At 41.1% G+C, this 25,467-nt stretch overlaps 1 protein-coding gene across 1 annotated transcript in view; it reads left to right on the top strand.

Moving 5' to 3' along the window:
* The first annotated feature begins 5,770 nt into the window (after positions 1-5,770).
* The window catches only part of cfap74 (cilia and flagella associated protein 74), a 47,937-nt gene continuing 28,240 nt past the window's right edge, over positions 5,771-25,467 (top strand). Inside the window, exons 1-18 of the mRNA XM_071896383.2 lie at positions 5,771-5,870; positions 6,006-6,081; positions 6,475-6,624; positions 7,628-7,726; positions 7,868-7,972; positions 8,431-8,604; positions 9,152-9,262; positions 10,684-10,786; positions 12,093-12,250; positions 12,477-12,690; positions 13,111-13,263; positions 15,607-15,768; positions 16,581-16,693; positions 21,196-21,262; positions 22,124-22,213; positions 22,481-22,666; positions 23,012-23,132; positions 25,114-25,232. Of these exons, the coding sequence (XP_071752484.2) occupies positions 5,771-5,870; positions 6,006-6,081; positions 6,475-6,624; positions 7,628-7,726; positions 7,868-7,972; positions 8,431-8,604; positions 9,152-9,262; positions 10,684-10,786; positions 12,093-12,250; positions 12,477-12,690; positions 13,111-13,263; positions 15,607-15,768; positions 16,581-16,693; positions 21,196-21,262; positions 22,124-22,213; positions 22,481-22,666; positions 23,012-23,132; positions 25,114-25,232 (2,301 nt within the window). The remainder of the gene's footprint in view (positions 5,871-6,005; positions 6,082-6,474; positions 6,625-7,627; positions 7,727-7,867; positions 7,973-8,430; positions 8,605-9,151; positions 9,263-10,683; positions 10,787-12,092; positions 12,251-12,476; positions 12,691-13,110; positions 13,264-15,606; positions 15,769-16,580; positions 16,694-21,195; positions 21,263-22,123; positions 22,214-22,480; positions 22,667-23,011; positions 23,133-25,113; positions 25,233-25,467) is intronic.

The raw sequence follows: 25,467 nt of genomic DNA, 5'->3' as shown, positions 1-25,467 counted from the left end.
GCACTGTACAGTAGCTATAGGCCTGTGCTAATGCATATACCTGATACTTGACCCCTACTGAACAGGCCTGCAGGTGGGTGACATTATCTGCCAGGCAAAAATGCATCAGGCCACCTAGAGACCCACCTCACCTCACATTCATCTCCATAAAAAACAATCACCTTATACTATGCATATGCATTATGCAAATGCTGTCATTAAAGCAGAGGAGAAAGCAGATTTTAGGTTGTGGTTGTGATGTTGCCTTTTATGATATTCACAAAGAAACAGGGAGTATCATTCAGGTATAGGCTATGTGGATTGATTGAAATCATCCTCTATTTATGGGTTATGAGTATTTTTTAAAAACAGTTTTACACAGATGATGCCACAGCCTCAATGTTGTAACGCTCAACTTTTAGAACAGAATTTACTGAGAAAAGCATTGAGATGCTAGGACTGAAAACATTATATTGGTTGACCTGTACAAAAACTACAGGGTTAGAGATGCTAAATTAGAAAACATATTTAAAAACTAGTAAAATGTTCCTTTACCCTATAGGACCACAACCAGTGATGTAATAGAGGGTAAACACACCTAAATCCACTTTACCCACCTTTCTGCTGATATTAATATTTATGAGGTGAAGTCATAGTACGCATGATAGTAAGCTGTATCAAAGGGATTTATGATAGGCTATTTTAAGGGAAATGGCACATTAATGCTTTTCTGAAACTGATTTTTGATTATATTGGTTGTCATAGTTGTATATGATCTAGCCTACTGTCTATGGATAGAATCATATAATTTAGTTTAGTTGATCTTGGTGGTTGTTCGCCTTATGCTGAACACTGATCTCAGTTATTTATCGCTACATCCCTGTTCACAACTATCACAATAATGGGCGATGGATGGGATGGGCAGTAGTAGGATACCTGCAGGGAATAAAAAATTAAGTGTGATCTCACCTGGTGAAAATATTCCCTCCGACAAAGAGCAGGGCAAGACCCGACAGCAGGAAAGTTGGGATCTCCATTCCAGCCGAAAAATAAAAAGTTTCCCGGAATGGACAGCAATGAGAAAGCCACGGAGGGTTTTTTTTTTTGTTTTTTTTCTAGTGCGCTCTTCTTGTCATCCTGCGGCGCGGAGAAGAAAGTAAAGTGTGGTGCTGAGGTTGGAAATGGTGATGATGATGGTGGTGATGATGGTGACCCATGATCGGCTCTCCTTCCTCCGAGTCCGGGAGCGCACAGAGTGAGCGCACCGAGGAAACTCCCGGTCCGACCGCAACAACGAGCCGATCCACCGCCGCCTGTCCTTCAGCGAGCGGAGACTGGGGGTGAGAGAGAGAGAGAGAGAGAGAGAGAGAGAGAGAGAGAGAGAGAGAGAGAGAGACTAATCTGTCGATTCCTGCGTTGCCTGGCCTCTACAACGTCAGATTAAATCTGTCCGGAGGAGGGGGGGCTGGACCAAGACCTATCACGAATAAGGACTTCAGTATATTATGTAATGTTTGACACATTTGAATCCTCTCCATTAGGTGCAATTAGAGGCTCAAATAAACCCCGGGAAAACATGCCTTTACTCTTTACGCCTTTACTGTTAGAGTGAGTGGCCCCTATAGGATTTAAGTCTATGTCAGTGGGTCCCAAATGGTCCGGGGACACCCAGGGGGTCCTTAAAGGGGGTCTGCAGGGGGGTCCCAGCACCAGCAAAACGATTAATAGTTTAATTTCAGTGTTACTTCATTCACTAAGTCAGGAGTCCTCAAGTGTTTTCATGTCTCGGACCCCTAAATAGACCCACATTAGGGCCCTCGACCCCCATTTGATCATCTTCCCCATATGGAAAGATTTTAGTTGCTGATTCAGTATCGAACTGTCTACATGGGGAGAAAAAAGTGCTAAGAGTGAAAACAATGATTACAACAGCCAGAACACATTCTCTAATAGAGATAATGTCTAGTGAATTCAATTCAAGTGAAATTAAACTATTCCTCATGTTGTTGTGGACCCTCTGGATCCTCCTGCAGGACCCCCCTGGGCGCTCCCGGACTGCACTTTGAGAACCACTGGAATAGACGTCAGCAGGATGAGAGAAAGTGATATAGGAAGGACTATTCTGATCAGAGGTTTCATTATCTCCACTGTTATCTCCACCTACATGACAGACAGTTATGTAATTCTGTACAAAACCACATCTACAAACATCTTCTCAGATCAGGTTCCTAAGGACAGAGGGTGAGCAAACTTCTCCATGTCACGGACCCCCAAATAGATACACACTAGACCACAGACCCCATTTGATCAGATTTGTCCCTTAAGGAACCCCAAAATAAATACATTTAATATGAGTATAAATTTTAGAAGGACAGCCTACTATACAAATACCACAGCAAAACTCTAATATTCCTATAAGGCTCTATAGGAATCTTATAGTGATACAGTGAGATAAAAAACAAAACAAAACATAAAGTATGATAAAAACCACTGTGTATCACAGACATGCATTAAGTTCTCATAGGAATATTATAGTGAAACCATAGGAGCTAAAAAAAATCACATTAAGTACATTAAAACTACTATGTACTCTCTATTGAGCACAATAGACAGAAAATAAGAGCCTATTGGAACATCATAGGAATATTATAGTGAAACCATAGGGGGCATAAAATAGCATAGATAGGAGATACAAATTCCATAAAGTACAATAAGGCCATTATACTCAGTAGGGGAGACCGGGGATAGTTGTAACATGGGGTTAGTTGTAACAGCACCAGTTCTACCAATCAGGGATAAGCTAGAGTCATATGATCAGATTTTGATGTAAGAAAGTAATTTTTTGGACCAAGTTTATATTTTGATTAGCACTGATAGTGTTGAAGCTAAAATGATAGAACTGGTATTAGATTAAACAGTAGTCTTTCAAGTACAATGTGATGCATTCCATCCATGCTAATCATGCTAATAATCTTACTGTATTGGGGTAGGTTGTAACAATGGAACTCCTTGCATTTGACATCAATTAATGAAGTCTGTGGTATTATAATAGAGGTTGAAATGACTGCTATTTGTAGAAGACAAATGTAGGTACTTTGTGTCAAAATCTGAGAGATCTAACATAAAAACTCTAAGAGTTATAGGTGCTGAGACAAAATGTGTTACAATCATCCCCGGTCTCCCCTACCACAAACACACTATAAGTCTTTACTGGAATATTCTAGTGATACTATAGGAGATACTAATAGCATAAAGTACAATAAGGTCACTATACTCACTATTGAGTACCACAAACAAACTATATAGGTCCCTGTAGGAATACTATAGGGATATATGATATTATAGAAAAATTATAGGGGAATCTCAGTGAGGATAATCTTCTCTCAACAGTCAAACATAGGCCCTACAAGCCATTTTCCCTCGATTCTGCACAAAAGTTGCAGGGTTTTTCTGTTTCCTCATTAAACTTAACCTCATTTACGTGCTGTGGGGAGTGCAGTGCGCTGTCAGAGCGGTGCACCTGCCCTGGTTTCTGCTGCCTCACCCTGGGGAAGAGACATAGAGTCAGTGACTGTGGATTAAAACCCACTGTCTCTGCCTCCCCCAGGACCTTCCACTTGGATTTGCAGTGCAAGTCCTTTGATATTAAGATACCCGTCTACACGCTGCAATGCACTGGATGGGACTGCATTCTCTCTCTCTCTCTCTCTCTCTCTCTCTCTCTCTCTCTCTCTCTCATACACAAACTATTTCTTGTTCACTTCTTTCCTCTCGCCCTCATTTATTCTCTTTCTCCATCTCTCTCTCTCTCTACCCGCTTTCTCTTTCTTTCCCTGTTGATCTATTCTTTATGTCACCCAGTGTCTTTGTCTTCCTCACAATCTACTTTTCTCTTTATCTCTCCTACAGGAACCCATCTTTCATTTCTCCTCCCAGCCTCCTGCCCCGCTTCCCATTACCATACACACACACACACACACACACACACACACACACACACACACATTATTTTTTCAATTTCCCATGGTATCACTACAATATTCCATCTCTATAGGGATTTATATGTTATGCTGTGAAATTTGTATAGTATCCCTCTAATATTTATTGTAGGAATATTATAGGTCTTTTTTGTAAGGGCTATAACATGGTAAAGGTCAGGTGGCTGTACCACACACACACACACACACACACACACACACACACACTTTCCCTCTCCCTCCTCTCCTCCCTTCTTTTCTGTATTCACCTTGGTGACTTCACATCTAGAAGGAAAGGAAAGGAAAGGAAAGGAAAGAAAAGCTTTAAATAAAAGGGAAACCTGCAGCAAGAAGCCCATTGTGCATTGCCAGTCAATTGAAATTGAATGTCTTTTTCCAGTGTAAATCGGATAAGGCCATATCTTGAATTTCCATACCTGACAAAAAAGATTTTGCCTAACTCCAACAGATTTTATCATTCCTTTTGAAGCAGTTGAGAGATTTTCTGCTGAGCTTGGCTTGATTGATATCAGTCCAAAGAAATAAAGCAACGTAGGTGAAGTTAATTATAGTGGCATTGTTCGAAAGTATAGTGGGAGAAGTCACCAAAGAATAAAAAATATTGAACTGCTTCTTCCAGTATGTAAAAAATATTTTCTTAGGTCACGATAATAAGTAGGGCTCTCCCTTTTTCTGTGAGGACATATGCTGTCAGAATAGCACAGTTGTACACAAAGCCCATTTAATATTTGCATAAGGAGTAAAATGATGTTACATTATAAATCAAAAAACCTCCAGTTCACGCAGCTCACTCTTTGTACCTCCAGACCTCTGAATGCCTCATAGGGATAAAACTATATTGTCATTATCGATTTTTACTTCTTCTTTAGATTTTCATACTTCAGTAGGTTAAATAAGTATTTCAGAACATAGATTTTTATTTCCCCTCTTTTTACTAGTTTCCCCGGAGGGCGCCAGGAGTGGGTGGAGCTCCCCCCCTGCGTCCCGTCTCCATGGAAACACTAACAAATATGGCGGGTTGACTTTTGCTGTCAAACTGGAGGAAAAAGTTATTTGGGGGATATTTTGCCAAGAAACGAGTTATAGGAAAAAGCCTAAGTGAGGTAACGCTCAAATATTTACAAAATTAATGTCTTACTTTGAATGTGACCAAGTCTAAGTTCGACTGGGATTGTGCAACAGTAGTTTGCGTTCAACATTATCCAATTGGCTTTCTAACGTTAGCACGGTCGCCAAATGTCATTCAAATACCTGGCAGTTGAATGTTGCCTTGCTTATTGGGAACGGTAAATACAGTATACAGTATGACTTAATACTAATGCTTCATCAATATGAATCACTTTTCAATTCGGCATACATAGAATCCACAAAGCAGCTTTTATTTCAATAACATTTCAACTTTTAGGACCGGATCGCCTGGAATTCCCGCAAACTTCCTTCGCCAAAATACACCGCGTGCGCTAAGCGAGCAATGTAAACCAGTTGTAAAAACTAAAAATGTATTGAAATAAACTACTGCTTGGTGGATTATAAGTATGCCGAATTGGAAAGTGGCTCCTAAATAGTCAGTATAGGTTTTGTGAAGTAACTACCTTTGCCCATAAGCAAGGCCACATGAAATTGCCATATTTTGGTGTGATATTCACCCCATTCTCGCGGCTATGCTCAAGCTACTTAGTTCATAAACCAAAAAAATAGCTGTCTGACTTTGGAGGTAACATTAGCTCTTCGAGAGTTGTTGATAAAATAAGTTTGTAAGATAATGTGCTCCTGTGTTACACAAATAAAGTGAAATGGACGCAGCAGACAGGGAAAATCCATCCGAGGTGGTCTCACACAGGTCCGCAAACAGCAACAGCAGAGCCTGTCCCTGGACTGATGAGGAGACTGGGGGTGAGTGACAGCTAGCAACTGCTAATAAATAGCAGCTGCTTATCTTCAATTAACTATTAATGGGGCATATTGTGGCTTTGTATAATGTCTGTAGTGCTGTGGATCCCCTCAGTTAATGTTTACTGTATATTTCAGATGAAGGGACAGGTGAGGAGACCTTCAGAGAGGAAGACCCAGCGATTCCTCCTGAGTTAGAGTGGTTGGAAGAGTTGTACGAGTGGGTATCTCTTACTTCCCTGTGAATCATATCTCTTTTGAACAGTAAAACATGGTTAAACTGTTACAAAATGCCTTATTAGTTCTCTATTATCTAATGCTGTTCTCTCCTTCGGACAGTGTCTAGAAATGGATGGTAAACACCATCAGTCAGTTTGACATTTTTGCAAAAGACAATTTCATAGCAAACAATTTTTTTGTATTTATCCAGTTATGGTTTTAAAGCGATATGCGTTCTACATCATAAGTCATTATAACAAGAATCCATTTCACTGCGAACAACTCCAGGCGTAATCGTCTCGTAATTCTATGCATGTATGTACAGTATAATTGCACTTTGTATTAACCATGCAACCTTTCCCAAATGTCATCTCGCATCTGCCCTGAGGGAGGACAGTGACGGTGACCTTGCGGTGGCGGCCGACGATGGCGGGAAGAGGAGTTATGCCGAGACAGCACGGATGTTCAAGCTGAGACGAAACCTGGACCAGCTGGACTGCTTTCACCGACAGAAGGAGCATGACGTGCTGAAGGCCAGGTCTGGACCTGGCAACCGGCGGACCTCTGGAGCTCGCTCCTTAACCTAGATAGAGGTCCCTGCGCCTTTCCAGGCTCTGCCAAACCCTGCACACGTCAGGGAAAACTTCTGCTTTCGCCGAGCGATATTAAAATCCAAAGTGTGTTTTTGAAAGCGCTAACCAGAAATTAAGTGATAATAACTAAACATTTGAATTATTTCAGGCTTGTGACAGTCTCTCGCAATGCCACAGGTTGTTCTATTTTTGAGACAAAACAGGTCTATCTTTGATTTCTGGCTCTCCCCTCCTGCCGTCCTCACATAGAGCCAATCATTTCTGTACCAATTGATTCAGCAATTTATAGGAAATCATTTCAGCTGAAGATGGAACATTTCCCATAATGTCCCCTCTCCCCACATTTCTTCCCTCCTTTTATTTGTCTGAACTGCGAGCCATTAACCACCCAATGAACTGTGATGCGGGCCCTCGCACAAATAAAATGTCTGTCATTTTCCTCAGCCGCAAAACAACAAAGGCCAGTGTGTAGCTGTTCTGTGTTCTGACCACATCTTAATAAGAACGTAAGAGCCACTCTCAGGCACTTGGCTTTTAAGCAATATACCTTTTTTTTTTTTACCCACATCATGCACCGTGATTTTCTTTTCGTGAAAGTGCTTCATCCCAGTTACAGATTGTTGTGTTGCACTCCATTAGACTGCAAAAAGAACATTGGGCTATTCAACGCTGTTGAGGTGTGTCTTTGTGTGTGTGTGTGTGTGTGTGTGTGTGTGTGTGTCCACTCTCCGCCTCACAATATCTTCATTAGATTACCTTGTTGGTCCAACAGAATTACTTTCCTTTTGTCGCAGCGCAGCCACAAGTGAATTCATTAGCCAGATGCCCTGAACCCATTGCACCACCAATGGCCATTAAGTGTTCCTTCCGATTGGTTTAGATCTGGGATATTCTGCTAGCTCAACAGTTGGCCCTGCTCCTGTTACCTTGTGTTTTTTTTTATTCCAGAGAAGAGCTTAAAGTCTGTCGTCAGAACATTGATGACTTGGAGAAGCAGAGGGACAGCTTGGAGGAAGAGGTAGAGCGACAGAAAGAGGCAGACAACAGGTGAGTTCAGTTCGAAATTAACAAACGGTTACTGTTCTGCAAGCAAAGGCTGGCCCACTCCTCAGGTACTTCATATTCATATATTGTCAGGTGTTTCCATTTTCTCCACCCCCTGTATATGCCACTCATTTTACTTTGCAGTGTGGCAGTGTTTCGTTTGCGAGCCCAGCATAAGCGTCTGTGTCAGGAGCTGCAGAGAGAAGAGGAGCTGGAGGGCCACATCAACACCAACCTGAAGCAACAAGAGTGAGTCCTAGTGTTTTAATGGGATGTACTACCTTACTTCTAGGGTTAGACCCATACTGGCATTTTACTAAATATCTGATATAATGGAAGGTCCACTGTGACCACAGCTAGTGAATATGTTTTTATTATTATTTTTATAGGCAATGAAACCTGCCTCACCCTGCTTTAAAGAGCTGCTAACCCATTTCATTAGTATGACTTTTAGTGGAGAGTTTTAGTGTCCCATGATGCTCTAAATGCTGCTTCAGAGGTTTTTCCACCTGACGGACACACTGAATACTTAGTAATTTTTCGTCAAGATATTGAATACATTTGCTTTCGGCTGCTTCAATCCAAAAAAAACAGTTAAGGGTATAGGTCCTCCAAATCTGTGAGGTGCTGTTCAAATGGAAAACATCCCACAAGGACTAAATATTTGCCACACACTCAGACCGATTTCTCCTCTCCTTCCTCCCCAGACTGGAGCTGTGTCAGGTGGAGGTGGAGCTTGGCAGGTTCTCCTCGCTTCAACGGGAGGTGCAGGAGGAGGAACAGGTCTTTCGGGCCCTGAAGGCCCAGAGCGCAGCGACAAGGCTGCAGCAGGAGAACGACGCCAGTCAGAACCTACAGCTCAAGATGCAGCATCTCAAGGAGTAGGGGAAACTATACTATCTACTTCCCATTCGCGCTAGATTGGTTTTTGTGTATGACAAGTGTCGCGCTGTTACGCACGCAAAAATGATTGATCTCAGCGCACAAACAAGATAGCACAAGGTGTAGCGTCTGGAAATGTATGCGAAATGTCACTCCCATGCATTTGTTGTTGGAAGATTGTTATTGATTTGCCCGCTCAAGCAACACGACATAAAACACGACATAATGCGTGTATTTGTAATGTGTATGCAAAATATCACTTGCCTATGCAAGTTTGTATGGGATTTTCTTTGTGGAAGTATTGATTTTTTTTTTATACTGAAATTTTTCATTTAGGAAATTAGTATGTGATGATTTTTATTGATTTTTCTGCAGAAACAAGATGGTACAAGAGTTTTTCTGCCTGTATGGCTTATGAGAAACCTGCATAGAGAATCACTTACATGAGTTTTGAGTGCTAACATTATAGCTGGGTTAGGAAAGATTGTAAAAATGTGTGTGTGTGTGTGTGTGTGTGTGTGTGTGTGTGAATGTATGTGCTGATAGTAAACAGGCAGCCATGCACAGGAAAGAGGAGACTCAGCGTCAGAACAAAATTGAAGAGGCCCAGGCAAGCCGCAAGAAAGCTGCCAAGTACCTGAAAGAGACCATTAAAAGGTAACAAGCTTTCAAGCTGGTAAGACAATAAATGGGGGCTTACACATTAACAAGAATATCTCAATACAATAACACTACAAGCTTTCAGCTACAATCAATAGAGGCTTTGCGGAAGTGTCAGAAATCTACTAGGAACCATGGCTGCGGCCGTCTTGGAAGACTCACTGGAGGACTGTCGTATATATTACAAGCAGGCCAGACCAGACCAGTAATGTTCTAGCTAAAAGTGAAGTCTGATAAAGTAGATGTGTTTTCAAATTTAGGTTAGCCCTAGTCTCTACTCCATAACACAAAGAGTTAGCTCAATTAACCTGAACTATCATTGACTTTGTTAGCTAGCTAATTAGCCAGCAAGATAGCTTAGCACAGCAACTAACGTTAATGTTAATATATAACTACCAGCTGCTACTATTAGGTATTACCTACCTAATGTTAGCCACTTTGCAAATCAGATGTGTTAACAAGACACAGATAGCTAGTTGACCAGATACTGTGGTTAGCTAACCAACTTGAAATGTGTTGAGATGGCCAAGTTGTGCATTTAGAAATGCATGCAGTTGTTACAGCCACTGTTGCCATGAAGTTTGGAGCTCCAATATGGAGAGCCACCTCACCTCACAACCCTTCATAACTGTGATTATGTCATGCTGTTACTACTACACGTTATTCAGTTGTAAACAGACAAATGTTGTTAACAAGCCATTAAGTATGAGTATATTGCAGTTTACTTAGCTATACCTTCATTGCTGCATTCATGTCATGTGGGAATAATTGTTGGAGCAACTTGTCGTTTAAAATCGACTTGGGAGTGTTCACGCTTTTGAACTCGCTGAAGCTGTCAAGACGCCATGAAATACGATTTCTGTCAGGACACCATGGGTTTTCTCTAGACTTCTAGAGCACATGCACTTAGTGAGTGATACATCTGAGTTCCTGTTCTACAGAAAACCAAACATTGCCATGTCGACCTCAAACCAAAGATCCAGCAAGTAGCTGTGTCCAGCCATGGCATGTTAAGAGTTGTGATCACAAAATGACTTATATGATGAAAATCTTTATGTTTTTTTGTTTTATTTGACACTATCATTCCCTACACTTGACTACAGGTATTTCCTTGTTAGTGTTCATTCAGCTCAGTATTTTTTTTGTAGTATTTACCACCTGAAAGCTGAAATGAACAGTAATTTGTCGTAGTATGAAGTAGGAAGGTTATATCTACTATTTTTCCCATGAGGTGAATGCAGCATTTCTCTGAGTCATGAGAACTAACCTCAAGGTTGCTCAGCTCCATGGAGTTTCTCAATTATAGCATAACAAACTCCCAAACAGCAATAGCATATGTTTTGTTTACTCTCTACTGTATGTATTTATGCATGTATGTATTCATATACCTTATGGATGCATGTCCCTGTTGCATTCAGGATGCATGAGCAAGAGGCTGAGAAGGAGCAGCAGAACAGGGAGTTAATGCAAAAGAGGATACAGGCCGTCAAGTCGCTGAAATCTAACATAGCAGCCGCCCAAGTAAGTCAGAGCACACTCCCTCACTGATACTGCAGCATCATCTGAACATGCCATGACCCTGAGCTTGTTGTTTGAGCTGTGAGGAGAAACACAAGCACTAGCTGTGTGTATTGGTAACACTTTCCATGGCTACCATATTTATTAGGGATGGGAACGATATATTGAAATTCAATATATCGCAATATAAAAATGGGACAATACGTATCGTGGGGCAGAAAAATAAATCGTGATATTAGCTCCATTTTATTCTGCTGTAGTAATCACAAATGAGACAGCTTGCCCTTCACAATTTCAGCTCTCCATTGAAATTATATTATTTACACTTGACATTTTTAAATTGTTGTTTACATTCTAGCAAGCCAGTCCCAAATAAACACAATCCTGCACAGTCATATTTTGTTGTTATATTATAGGAGCACTCATAATGCCTTTTGATCATGCTTATTAGAACATGTTTACTGATGCATTATATCAGCACTCATAAAGCTTAATAGCAGTAAAGCTTTATTTGAAGTGGTGCTGATAAGTCATCAGAAGGGCATTATAGGCATATTGTGAGTGCATGCTAATTATAATCAGGGTATGATATAATTAGCACACTGTACAAAGAATTAGAGGGTTGACTACTTTATGTGCTGATATAATGCACTGGTAAGCATTGCGTGTTCGTATAAGCAGGGTCATAAGGTATTATGCGTGTATTATAATTCCTTATGAGTGCCCATATAATGTTCTATAGATATAGCAGTCATTCTGTAGAAAGTGCAATGTCATACACATTGCCACATTGCACACAAATGCCAGTAGTTCAGCTTGACTCAATTGTATCAGAAGGCCAAAGGGATCAGTCCAATCAATTCTGTAGACGAGACTTAAGCTTTTCAAAATGCCATCATGGGGTCCCGTACTATATTTTTTGTTTTTTTTTGTTTGGCCCTCTAACGGAGTATTTCATTTTTTCCTTTACTTACTTTAGGAATATAAACAGGTCACTGAGCCAAACAGAGGCTTTAGGTGGATTTACTGATTTGGCAAAATCCTTCTCCTAGCGAGGAGAGAGGGAAAGGAAAAAACATTGTTTCTTTTAGTTGTCATTACTACATCGTCCCCTGGATCCCCAAAGGTGGCCATTTCAGTACTGACATGCATATGCTGTTGATTGCAACACTTACATTATTATCCATTTGTTTGAGGAAATAGTTACATAAGATCTATCTCTCTCTCTCTCTAGTCCAAACGCTGAACTAACGATGAGGCTGAATCTGAAGCCGAGTATAGTTTCATTAATTTGGTGTTGTTTCTCCAGGAGAGCTTGTGGGTCCAGCAAAGCAGAGCAAAGGCGAATGCCCAGAAGAAAGAACAGGAAGAGAGACAACTGAGAGAATCCCTGCAGGCCCAAGGCATCAACAGTACCAAGCATATGTACCAACAGAAACAACTCCAGGAGTTTCAACGAAAAAAACAGTGCGTTCTTGTCCTCCTCTCCTTTCCTCTCCTCTCCTCTCCTCTCCTCTCCTCTCCTCTCCTCTCCTCTCCTCTCCTCTCCTCTCCTCTCCTCTCCTCTCCCACGTCCAGGTCCTCCACTCCTACTCCATGCAGCCCATGCGTGGGCGTTTTCTCTCGCTGTGTGCTGAGGAAAACATGACCCCATTTCACTATAATGCGATGTTGTTCGATTTGCTCTTCTCAGGGAATTCGAGGAGAGGCAGAAGTCAAAGAGGGTGGAGATCGTGGCCAAAATCCTGCAGGAGGAGCAGCTGGTGGAGAGAAGGAAGAGGCACCGGGCGCTGCTGTCCGAGCCCACCCCCACAGACAAGGCCTCGTACCTGGGGAGGGCCAGAGAGAAGCTGCTGCGCTGCCTGGATCCTAGCCCCCCCCTAGCCATGGAGGAGAGAGCCAGAACAGTGAGTGGCTGACTTAGATGTCACGTGAAATTACTGTAAAAGAGATTAATTCTGATCAATAAGGACATTTTGTAACGCTCTACTTTAAGTCCATTTTGATGCATTAAGTTCATTAGAGGCATAGATAAACTTGTCTTACAATATAATCATCAGACAAACATCAGAAAATTATATTCAATTTAATTATTTAATGTTGTTGACTATACAGCTGCCCCATAAAGTATTCAACTCTCTAATTTCTTTTGCACATTGTGATTATATCATGCGTTGAATATAATAAATATGCACTCACAATGTGCTTATAATGCCATATCAGCACCACTTCAAGTATTACCAAAGATTTGTCTTTAAAGTGTAGATGACAACTGTGCTTGTGTATGTGTGTGTGTGTGTGTGTGTGTGTGTGTGTGTGACCACCAGCAGAGAGAGTTCAGTGACGACAGCAGCTCCTCCTCAGCAGCCTCTGACTTTGAGGACCCGGAGGAGGCCACGAACCAGGAAGAGGAGCAGCAAAGTCTTACTGACAACCTGGCTGAGCCTGAATTTTCTGGACTGTGGGACCAAAACTACAAGGTGCAATGCTGCTAAAATTAAACACTCATAAATCTTGTCCCATTTGCAGCAGGCATACCATTTTTCTATGGATATTCTTATTCTATTATTTTCACCAGGTATATTCCTCACCTGAAAACAGCAGAAAGGATGCTGGGAGCTGAATTCCAATCTTTACACATGACTATTTTCATGCAAAGTATTCAGTCTGTCCCCCTGAATTTTAACATAATAACAATGATACCACTATTACCACTACTTCTACTACTAATACTACTAAGAAGAAGAAGAAATATTTATGCTTATACAGTGTGGAATCTGATCAAAGCGTCTTATTTGAATCACTTGAGGTTAAGGGCTTCCCATAGACAACCAGTGTAGTATTGATCAAGTCTACAATAAATATAGTATGTAATCACTCAGACTGCATCATATCCATCCTCCATCCTTTCTAGCTCACTGTTGTAGAGGTGAGTTCTCTCTCTGTCTCATCCCTCCCCCTCCCAATGCTCGAAATGTGTGTCGACAGGCATCACTTCTCATTGTACTGGTGCCTTTGAGGCCTCCAAGTGAACACGGCGTTACGGCTCAAAGCTCTGAGCAAGTGACAAGTCAAGTGGAAACGATCTTTCCTCCTAACATACAGATCAGAGCGATGCCTTCATCAAAGGCTATGGCCTAGTTCTCAACACAGTAGTGGTTATGTTGGTGCAAGAGATGATAGACTGTAATTGTAATGGCTGTGCCTTCAACAATGTAGCAAAGCAAAGATTCATGAGGGTGAGAATGAGGATGAAGATGATCATGGCAATACTTTTTTTGTGTTTTAATCAACAAAACAAAGCACTTTCAAACAATTATAAGTCAAACATTTTTTATTATAAACTTTGTATTCCAGTATGCCCACTCCAACAACTCAAAACCTTACTGCCTATTCAAACAATGTACAAATAAAAAATAAATGATCACACACAAAAAAGTTAAAAAAAAACAACAAAAAACAATCATGTTGTGGATATTGAGGCATATAGTTTCACATTGGAATCATACTCTAACATTTGCATCAGCAGTCTAAGGGAGTTTCGTTTTGTGGAAGGGACTTTAGGTGTTATGGATTTTTTGGGTTCACCCTCCAATGGAGTATTTAATTTTTTCCAATTTTAGGAACAGCATCAGGTCACTGAGCCAAACAGAGGCTTTCGGTGGATTTGCTGATTTCCATTCTAATAAAATCCTCCTCCTAGTAAGGAGAGAGGCAAAGGAAAAAAGCATCTTTTCTTTTAGTTGTCATTACTGCATCGTCCCCTGGATCCCCAAAGTTGGCCATTTTAGCACTGGGCTGTATAAACTGATGACGGCAATATGTATATGCTTGTGATGATGATGCATTTTCCCTCTCAGCTATTCTCCATTTGGTGTTTTAGGAGGAAAAAATTGCATAACATCTATCTCACCCAGGTCAGAGTCTTGGGATTGACCAATTATTACATAAACTAAAACACTCTGAACGTCATACTGAAGGGATGCGCTTTAAATCTGCTGGGACAGTTATGTTTTGACATTAGCTTTCTACTAAGTACCCATCACATTAGTGCGCTCTCAGAGTCATGTTGGAATCCATTATGAAATACCTGATAAACAGACATCTGTGACCACATAACAGTTCATTTAAATATTAATACACTAACCAAAAATCTGCAATCTTTGTTAATGTTTAATTCATGTTAGTAGATGCATTAGTTAACATTAGTTAATGAACACTTAATGTAAAGTGTTACCAAACAAAATGAAGGAAAAAATAATTGATTCTCTTTTCCGAGTGCAGAAACGACAAACATTTTATTCAACTATAGATGGAGCATCATGTTCACGAAAGGAGAAATCAGTCCCATTTAAATAAGTATAATATATAAAAAGTCCTATTTAAATTATGTTCTATCTCTTTAGGCTTGATTATGTATGGTACATATTTACATCAGCAGTCAATCAGACTGAGAACATCCCATATTCATTTCTTATTTTGACAAATACCCTTACAGAAGTCTTGTAATACCCGTAGCATTATCTTTCAGAAGAATAAAAAAAAGCAGTAGAGCTGACAAAAACGATTTGAAAACATGTAGGGAGAAAATGAGAAAGATTTTGGTCTACTGTCACATTAGCCATACTATTAAATTACTTTTAATTTGCCTCTAAAGCTTGTCCTGCCTCTGCCCTTCTTCCACCCAGAGCTGTGTTTCAAAAGAAAGGCTATTATGTCAGTGAAGTTTGACTTTATTATGTTATGATTTGGCGGTACCATCATAGCGATTATTGAAAATGACATTAATAGTGTAGTTGTTGCTTCTCTCTGTATGGTTACAGAAGAGCCTGGATGAGAAGGCTAAGTTGCTGCAAGAAGAAGCAAAGCAGGAAGTGCCTTTGGTAGCTGCTGGGAAGCTCAACTTGCCCGCTAAAAAAGCTGTTTGTGGGAAAGAGTTGAAAGGGCCACCATTCATCAGTAAACCAGAAGTCATCCTCTTCAAGGTACCATGCTAATGTTTCAGTAAAACCTAAAGCTGATGATATACAGGCCAATTTTTAGGGCAAATTTGGGTCAAAATTTGGCAGCAATGAGCAATGAATACGAGCGACGGGGCAATGAAGTGGGCAATGGGCAAGAATAACTGATGAATTTCACAGTTGGAGTGAAAATGGATGAAATAACATACTCATGCCATCACTGTCGTCTTGGCCTCCTCTTTTCTACTGAAAATATAATAATTTAATCATTTTATCAAGGTTATCCACTGGAATTTCATAACGTGCATTATAGGCTAGCTAGCCAGCTAGCTAACGGCTAGCTAGCTTGCTAGATTAAATGTTCTATAAAAGGAATCACAGCTATTATTTCCTAGCTATGTTTACTATTTAGTAGCAGTTGGACCATTTTGAAAATATTTTGGGCTGAGGACAGGTCACCTGACCAATTTTGATTGGTTGATGTTGAAACCTTGCCAGCAAAGCTTGCTCTCTGATCAAGTCTGGCTATATTTCAAACTGCTACATTGTTTTCAGTGAGAAAATATTTTTTTCCCAAATTTGCCCTAAGAATTTGCTTGTGTATCATCAACTGAAATAAGAATAGGACTTTCCTTATTATTCATGCTTTTTAGACCAATCATTCTAAATGAACATTCCATTTGGTGCATTTGTATTACTTATTAGTAATTATTTTTCAAGTAAATAACACCAGAAATTTAAAACATGAGTCATCTTCAAGTGTTTTTTCTTCATTCAACCTTTGTTAATGGATTGCAATAGTAAGAGACTGACTGACTTCAAATGGCCTGTTGCAGGACTTTGAAGTAGGGAACACATACAAGAAAAAGATCATCCTCATCAGCTACTCCACAAACTACTGCAGGCTCCTGGGAGTCTCCGCCCAGCTGATGGATTTTGTCTCTATCAAGTAAGTTTTTCTCTTTCCAAAAAGAGATATTCACCACTGGAAGTCACACCTTCAGTACTCAGTAGTAAATGATGTCTGACGTGAAAGTACGAGTCATTATGGAAGAGTCAAGTCAAATCTCAGCTGTTTTAAAGTGCTAATCCATTGGATTCTCATTTTTTTTTTTTTGTCTCCATCTTTGGTGCTCAGCGCTCTTTGCTGTGGTGTTTCTGCACTGCACTTCCCATCACAGATCACCTGTCAATCAAACAGTGTGTCCAGTACTGTGATGCCTTTTTCCTTGGGATCTTTCCAAGGAAAGACCTACCAGACACCGGGTGTTTAAAACAGCAAATGAACTGGCTATAGGTTGAATCGCTATTTTGTTATATCAATCAGCAATAGAAAAAATTGTATTGACATGACAACACAATTTTATTGACATGAAAACACCGTGGATAATTACTGCACAACCTTTTGAGGATGGAATCACCTGTATTTTTTGAAATATTGACGAATGATTATTGGGTAACAATTTTTTCTCAACATCGATCGTATAGCATTTTAGATTGAAACCCTACAAAATAAAAAAAAAGTACCGATCGTTTCAATTGTCGCATCAAACAGTTTGCCTGTGCATCACCGCTTTAAAAAGCAATGCAATCACTTCTTGTCATTTGAAAAGAAGATGAGGTGGACGTGAAGGCAGAGCCTATCCTCCCACATATGGACGCCAGCTTGGATCACCACGCTCACACACTCCTCTAATGAGACTCAGTGCAGTGAGTCAGTCTACGTCTCCGCTATCTCTCCTCTCTCTCAGCCTGCCAGCAGCCCACGGGCCGAGCAGAGATGCGTTGTTCTGCGGGTCACTCGCAATGTATCACTTTCCCATCAGCCCCCCACCCCCACCCCCACCCCCACCCCGCCCCGCCCCTCGTAACTTCATGCGGTTACCTCTCCCTCTCTCTCTCTGCGCTCTTCTCTCTCTTCTTTCTGCCTGGCTGAGCGAAGAGTCTCCCAGGCTACAGCAGAGTCAACTGGAAGCTACTGTCGCTCTCCCTGAGCCCTTGGTGCTGTACGGGTTGTCCGAACGCATCACTTTCTAGTCCTCTATTCAGCACATACACACTTTCACACCATGTGGGTGCGCACACACACATACACACATACTGTACATTATACCCGCTCACTTTCTCTTGTCGCTCTTTCATGCTACTGAATGCATTAAACACAAAGGTGCAATCAGTCTCTCTTCACTTTTCTTTTTCTATTCAATAATAATCCATTTATTATTCCATCCATTATTTGTATGGCCAGAGTTTACAAAATGCATTAAGAATCAAGTCAAACACAAATATTGAACGCATAAAGTGAATTAAAACAACTAAAACCAGAAAGCACCACAAGATAAAATGATAAGAATAAAAATGTATTTTTCTTCCTCTGTTATCGTCTTCCCCACCAATACGATGTGTCACTCTTCATTATTCATTGCCATGAATTAGAGGATTGTGTAACTGTATGTAGGGGATTTTAATAGTACCAAGCTTCACATCTTCAAATGATCAAAAAGAAGCATGCCAACAGATTCCCCTGGTTTTTGCTAGTCCATTGCCCCCATCACACACTCTAGGTCTATTATGCAAGTCTGATGTGTATACATCCCAATGGTTATTCACACAATATTGAAACCCATCGTGACCACTGCAAAGTCTGCACAGCTCACCTAGCTAAAAACAACATCAACAAAACGTGGCATTTCTGGGCATTGCCAACCTTCTCTTCCATTTAATCTTTTTGATCAAAAGATTTAACATAAACCTAATACCTCGTATCTACATATGAAAACCACAGCTATTGATAATAATAAAGATAATAGATAATTGCTATCAAATTCCAATCTAACTGCAATTAGTTTGGTGTCCATTATAGTCAGGAAATTTCAAATTTTCAAAAATGCATGCTTAGGTGCTGACAGAGTCACCTGGTTTCTACCAGTCCACTGTCCCCATCACACATCACACTCTAGGTCTATTATACAAGTCTGTTGTGTGTAAAACCCGCTGATTATTCACACTCTAAAAACCACAATATTGAAATCAGTGGTGACCACTGCAAAGTCTGCACTGCTCACCCAGCTAAAAACATTTTGCACAGCAGGAGAGTGAGAAACGTGAACCAGGAACACACTGGGCTTCTTCACACCAGCCCATGGTTCCCTGCACGCCCCCTGAATTTCTAAAAATGGCTCCCCATCCCCCCACCCCCACCCCAGCGTAGTTGTGTTTGCGCCAGGAAAGGGCTCTGCTGTATCTTTTCACTGCTGGGACAAGAACTGCGACGGCCCAGGCTTGCCAGACTTGCTGAAAAGCCACTCTGCAGAAGCAGTGTTTTTTGCAGATTGCAGATTCCTAGCATGTATTGCAAATAACTGGCTGACAAGGAGACATCCCTCTGTGCTCTGTATGTTTCTGAGCTGAGTTGTGAGATAAAGCCCGAGACGATAGTGAATGGTGGTACTGATCAGAAACTTAGAAACTCTAATATAGTTCATTAAACAACAGATAGAAATATTTAGCATGTTGTAGCTACTAGATGTAAGGAATACAGATAGACAGCAAAAGAAGAGTATTTATGTGATATTCGTCACATCCATGATCAGTGTTTTTTGATACTGCGTTATAGATCGCTTTCAGAAGAGGCTAAGAGTGCGAGGGTGTTTTAGCTCTGTTGAACTGAATAATGAACTGAAAGTGCTTATTGATTTACTGTAGGAGACGCCAATGGGGAGCAGCGAGGATGTATAATAGAACACACAGCACAGTCAGTAACACAGCCATGGTCTCAGCCTCATTGCTTTAGTCTACTGCACTGGATATACTGTACAGTATGGCCTCGTTTGCAGCACTTTATATAGCGCTCCATCAAGTTTTTTCAAACACAGTCTCACGTGGCGTTTAATCCCAAGTGAACTGCTCTATTTATTTTTTCTTCAGATTTCTTACCTTTCTTGATGCTGGAAAAGAAGATTGGTACCAATTAGAGTCAAATTGACAAAAAAGGAAATTTTGGTGTAAGCGCAATGTGACATTTATAATGATGCAAGCAATGAGCTATAATGTACCTCTTGAGTTCAACCAATGGAGTTCTAAGGTATCCCCTTATGTTTTCTGCTCGTAACAACCTGTAAAACACACACATCCCAACCTGGATGTTTGGAGGAGGCTAACACCCATTTAGAAAATTCTCTTTGAGGTCTAGGAGTCTCCCCTTGGAGGGACATAGGATTGAGCATCTCTGGGTATTTCCAACCATCTCTTCCATTGCAATTTCCATCAAAGCATTGCCATGGATTTCTTAAAAATGAGAAGATAACCAACCAGAACAGACCATAAACCTAACACTATATATCTACATATGAAAACCACAGTTATTGACTGTACAGATGATTGCTATCAGATTACAATTTCACTTTGCACCAGGATAATACAGTTACCAAGACATAATAACAGTGTAGTTTGGCATCCTTTATATTCAGGAACTATAGCTGTTTCCTAATTGTGCTTCTTGTTGCATGCTTCTGCCCTTGTTTATCTATTGAATTTTGCCTCCCTACTTCTCTGGCTCGCTGCCTGCTACACTCATATCGATTGGCTCGCCTCTTGTGTCTCTGGAAGGGCTGCAAGTTTCTGAAGCTCCTCGGGGCAGCATCAGGGTTGGAGTTGACATGTGCTGTGAGAAACACATGTTGCTTTGAAATAGCTCATACTCCTTTGCTTCTTTTCTCGCCTCTGAAAATGAACTTTTGGTTTCTTTTGAGTAGAATACAATAGAATTTGGCTAATTAAGGAATCTGAAATTCCAAACTATTCTGTTTTGCATTGCAGTGTTTTCAGAAGGAACAATAGCTCTTTCTTCCCACGGGTTTTCTTCGCAGCACAAACCGAGCATCAGGTTGACTTTTGCCCCCGACTTTCTCCTGCCTATCCACTTCTCTCCCGAGAGATTTGTCAGACTTCAGTGTCCATATAATGCTGCTGATCTTTTGTAGAATGCAGCACGTTGCCTTCTGCATAGGCGACTACATTTTATGTGTTGCTATAAATACATTGTTTCCTTTGTGTTTCGTTTTATGTTATTGCTGCACACATGTGCGAGTGCGCTCATGCACCTCTTTATGCACCCACGCACTTTTCAACCTCCCGACAAAAGATGATTGCTTCTACATTGTGTGCTATGTAATGGTCAAATTTTAATAAGCATTGTGCAAATTAGTCTGTGATATAGCTTTTCAGAAATATCAATATCAAACATTTCACTCTGAACAACGTTACCCTTGCTGTGTAATATCCAGGTGAATTGAACCGCACAATATTATACTGACAAGCTTACATTATATTGCAAGCAGTATTACCATTTGAGCAGCATTTTGTCTTGCATATCTGGTTATGCTATTTGTTTTGCGAACTGTATTAAAAATGCTAATTGTATTTTTCATAACTCTGTCATTTGTGTTTCAGCTTTGAGCCTCCTGGGTCTCTGTCGAGTGGGATGGCCTGTGACATGCAGGCTGTTTTCCAACCTATGGTTAGTCACTCCACCATTCCTTTTGTGCATCTACATGCTATTAGACTGTATTGGGCCCACATCTACTTTAGCATTAACACTTTTTGAGCTTGTCAACATGGGAAATTTTCATCTACTAACTAGACAACAAAGCATTTTGACATCTAAAATTGGACAGAAGTCTGGGGCAGACTTTTCCGAACTTTCAGCCTGTTTATGTATTTTCAGGTGTGAGTTGTAGCATGCACATATTGAGGAGGAGATTCATTAAGTGTAATTTAATAACACAGAAAGCATTACTTTGCACATGATATTTAACACCTAGAACAATTCTTAGCCTGTGCCAGCTTAGCCTACTGTTGTGTGCTGCATGCTCTACAATGTTGCATTGCATAAAGGAATGACGATGATGAGACGATGAAGAGAACTGTCAGTCCCCAATGCATAAATGGCCAAAATCTATTGTTCTACACTAGCCTGGTTCCAGACTCCTGAATCGTGACCCGGCCACTCTTCAGATTTGGTCGAGCGATTCAGGGTCTGGTGTTGCTCTATTCAAAGGCGATTTCTCGATTGGAAAAATGATCGGGCCAATCAGCACCTTTGTCGGTGGGACTAAAATTTGAACCATTCATGCAACGGTTTTTCATTGGCGTTTCGGCATAATAATATTTGTTGAAATCACCCCTTAGCCAACATATTGTCTTTACAAAAACAACCAACATTCTTGGTGAAGTTAGTAAATACGCCCAGCATCAGTCTAACTGAAAATAATGTCAGAGCTGCCGGATACGTCAGTCACTAGTGATTGGTTCGGGGAAAATCAACACCCCCCCACACAGAAAACAAGCAACACATTGTCCCCTCATCTGATCCCTGCAGATCAATAAGGACCTGGAAGGAGAGGTCCAGTTTGCCTCAGCAGTAGGTCCCTTCTCTGTGCCCATCAGATGCACCATAAAGAAATGTGATGTGAGTAGTAGTAGCAATATCGTGTATTACAAAAGATGAGTGCTGTATTTGTTGCTTTGCTCTTTTCTCATTTCTCATGTCTCATGTCTTTCAATTTGTCCTATCCTGATAGATAGCACAACACTGACTGGCTAATATCCAGTTTTTAATAAAAGGCCAATATGTATCAGTCAATTATGTAATCAATTGTATAAGAACGCTAATATGTGTTCAAGCTGTCAGCTCATCAGTGCTAGCCCTAACCTGGTAAATGCCTCCTCTCCGTAGCTGGAGGTCGACAGCCACCTCATTGACTTTGGTTCGCACGTGGTGGGCCAGACTATTTCACGGACTATCACCTTGACCAACAGGGGGGCGCTGGCTACCCTCTTCAGCCTGGACACCTCTACGTGTCTCAGTCCAGAAACTAGCCGGGTCCAGATGCCATCGCAGGCCTCGACCAACACACAGCAGGTCAGACTGCAGTCGTCGTTTTTTTCCTGGATGGCCTCAGGGAGATGATTTGATTACAGCTGAAGATGAAACGTTAATGATCCCTGTGGGGAAATTGCGTCTTTGAAGCAGCAAAATAGTAACAGGATACATCAAAGAAAAATGAGATATAAGTAATATCAGTGGGAGGTATTAAGCGTAACACAACTGACAATTCCAGTTAAGAACATATTAGAAATGTACAAATGAAGTATGAAAAAAGTATGAATCATATATGCCATACATATGTACAGAAAGTGCCTGGGCATACACGCGTGTAAAAAGCTGTGACTGTGTGTGTGTGTGTGTGTGTGTGTTGGCTGACAGGAGTCTAGCAGTCAAAACACATCATCTGACAACCAGAAGAGCTCTGCATCCAAGAGCACCGGAGAACTCCGATCAAAGCAAGAGAGTCAGGAGCTCTCAGTGGCCTTGCAGCAGGAACAGCTAGGTAAAACTAACACACACACACACAGACACACACACACATTTCAATGACTCCATTCATTCCCTAACCCCTAGCCTTAACCTTAAATGAAAAGTTTTCCCTCAGATACTCTTACACTGTTAAATATCATCAATCTGTTGAGGATTTTCCTCATCTTTCTGTCCACGTGAGGACATTTGGTCCACATCAGGATGGAAATATAAGAACACACACACGCACACACACAGAGCCGAGGCTTCACCTTATTGTCACTGCCGGTGACAAGAAGCCATCTTCTCTCTAATGTTCTCTCAGATCTCAAGTCTTCATCGCTGCACTCAGCACTTTCTTCCACTGATGCTTTGATAAGCTGTTCAGTCTTTTGCCTCTGCTCTGCTGTCTTTGGAAAAGACCGTGTGGAAGTGAATCTGTCTCCACTGTGTAATTTCCTTTTTTAGTCTGTCTTAGTTGGAAAAGGCTGGATGATCTTGGCCAACTACATGCTAATGGATTGAGTCAGATGGTTTGCAATAATGGTTTTTGAAGGCCGATACTTACAATGATAATTTTGGATTTAAGCTGCCAATAGCCAAAATTTTCTGCTAATATTTATTATCTTTAAATTCAAAAACATTACTAGGATTCAGTGTTTGCCTTTTATTCTTGTCAGGGTGGAAAAGCCTCTGAAACAGTATCTATAGCATCATGGGACACTGCAAACTCACCACTGAAAGGCAGACTAATTAAATTATTTTATGTGGGAAGCAGCTCCTTAAGCCAGGGTGACCCACTACTCCAGTCTATTCAGTGGTCAGGGAAACTCTGGGATACAGTAATAAGGAATTAATTTACAATTTCTGCCAAACTACATTTAGCGTATATATAACATGTGCAAAGATAATGAAATGGCATTGCAGGCTTTACACACTGCCACCCCTGAAGCTGTTGAGTAAAATCCTCCCACACCACACTGGAATGATTTCTCTGGTCTGAAAACGGAAATAGATATACTTGTACTACTACTACTACTGCTACTACTACTGCTACTGCTGCTGCTACTACTGCCACTGCTACTACTACTGCTACTACTGCTACTGCTACTACTACTGCTACTGCTGCTGCTACTGCTGCTACTACTACTGCCACTGCTACTACTACTGCTACTACTGCTACTGCTACTGCCACTGCTACTATTACTACTACTACTACTGCTACTGCTACTACTACTGCTACTACTGCTACTGCTACTGCCACTGCTACTACTACTACTGCTACTACTGCTACTGCTACTACTGCTACTGCTGCTACTACTGCTACTGCTACTACTGCTACTGCTACTGCTACTACTACTACTGCTACTACTACTGCCACTGCCACTGCTACTGCTACTGTTACTGCTACTGCCACTGCCACTGCTACTGCTACTGCTACTACTACTGCCACTGCTACTACTACTGCTGCTACTGCTACTACTACTACTGCTACTGCTACTGCTGCTACTACTGCTACTGCTACTACTGCTACTGCTACTGCTGCTGCTGCTACTGCTGCTACTACTGCTGCTGCTACTGCTGCTACTGCTACTGCTACTGCTGCTACTGCCACTACTGCTACTGCCACTGCTACTACTACTGCTACTACTGCAACTACTATTGCGACTGCTACTACTGCTGCTACTACTGCTGCTACTGCCACTGCCACTGCTACTGCTACTACTGCTGCTGCTACTACTGCTACTACTGCTACTGCCATTGCTACTGCCACTACTGCTACTACTGCTACTGCCACTGCTACTGTTACTGCTACTGTTACTACTACTACTGCTACTAGTACCACTACATAATAATAAAAGCATTTTCATTAGCTGTGGTCAGGGAGGAAACTGCATCATACAAGAGATGGATGACACTGACTGATTTTTAATAAAATGCCAATATCTGCCTAATATATTGGTCTAAGCCTAGTATAAATTACCTATAACCAGGTTTTGGTGTGTGTGTGTCTGTATCAGAAGCATCAGCTGCAGGTCCAAAGACTGTTGCAGATGCTGATGTGCCGTCAGATGTGGAAGCCCAGATGGACCAGAGCACCTCAGACTCCAGTGACTTCACTCTAGGAGAGGTCAGTATTGGGTGGCAATGCATTACTCAGTAACACCTTTCCCACTAACTAGTAATGTAACAGATGACTACTTCAATTTCAGGAACTGGTAAAAAGGTGGTTAAGAAGAAGACATTTATTCAAAAAACAATAGTATACCCACCTAATAGGAATGGGACGATATATCAAAATTCAATATATCGCGATACAAAAATGTGACAATACGGATCGTGGGGCAGAAAAATTAATCGCATAA

The sequence above is a fragment of the Centroberyx gerrardi genome, chromosome 14 (assembly GCF_048128805.1).
Source record: "Centroberyx gerrardi isolate f3 chromosome 14, fCenGer3.hap1.cur.20231027, whole genome shotgun sequence".
Taxonomy (NCBI): Eukaryota; Metazoa; Chordata; class Actinopteri; order Beryciformes; family Berycidae; genus Centroberyx; species Centroberyx gerrardi.
Note: the sequence above shows the minus strand (reverse complement) of the source record. Positions and strands in the feature narration are given on the sequence as shown.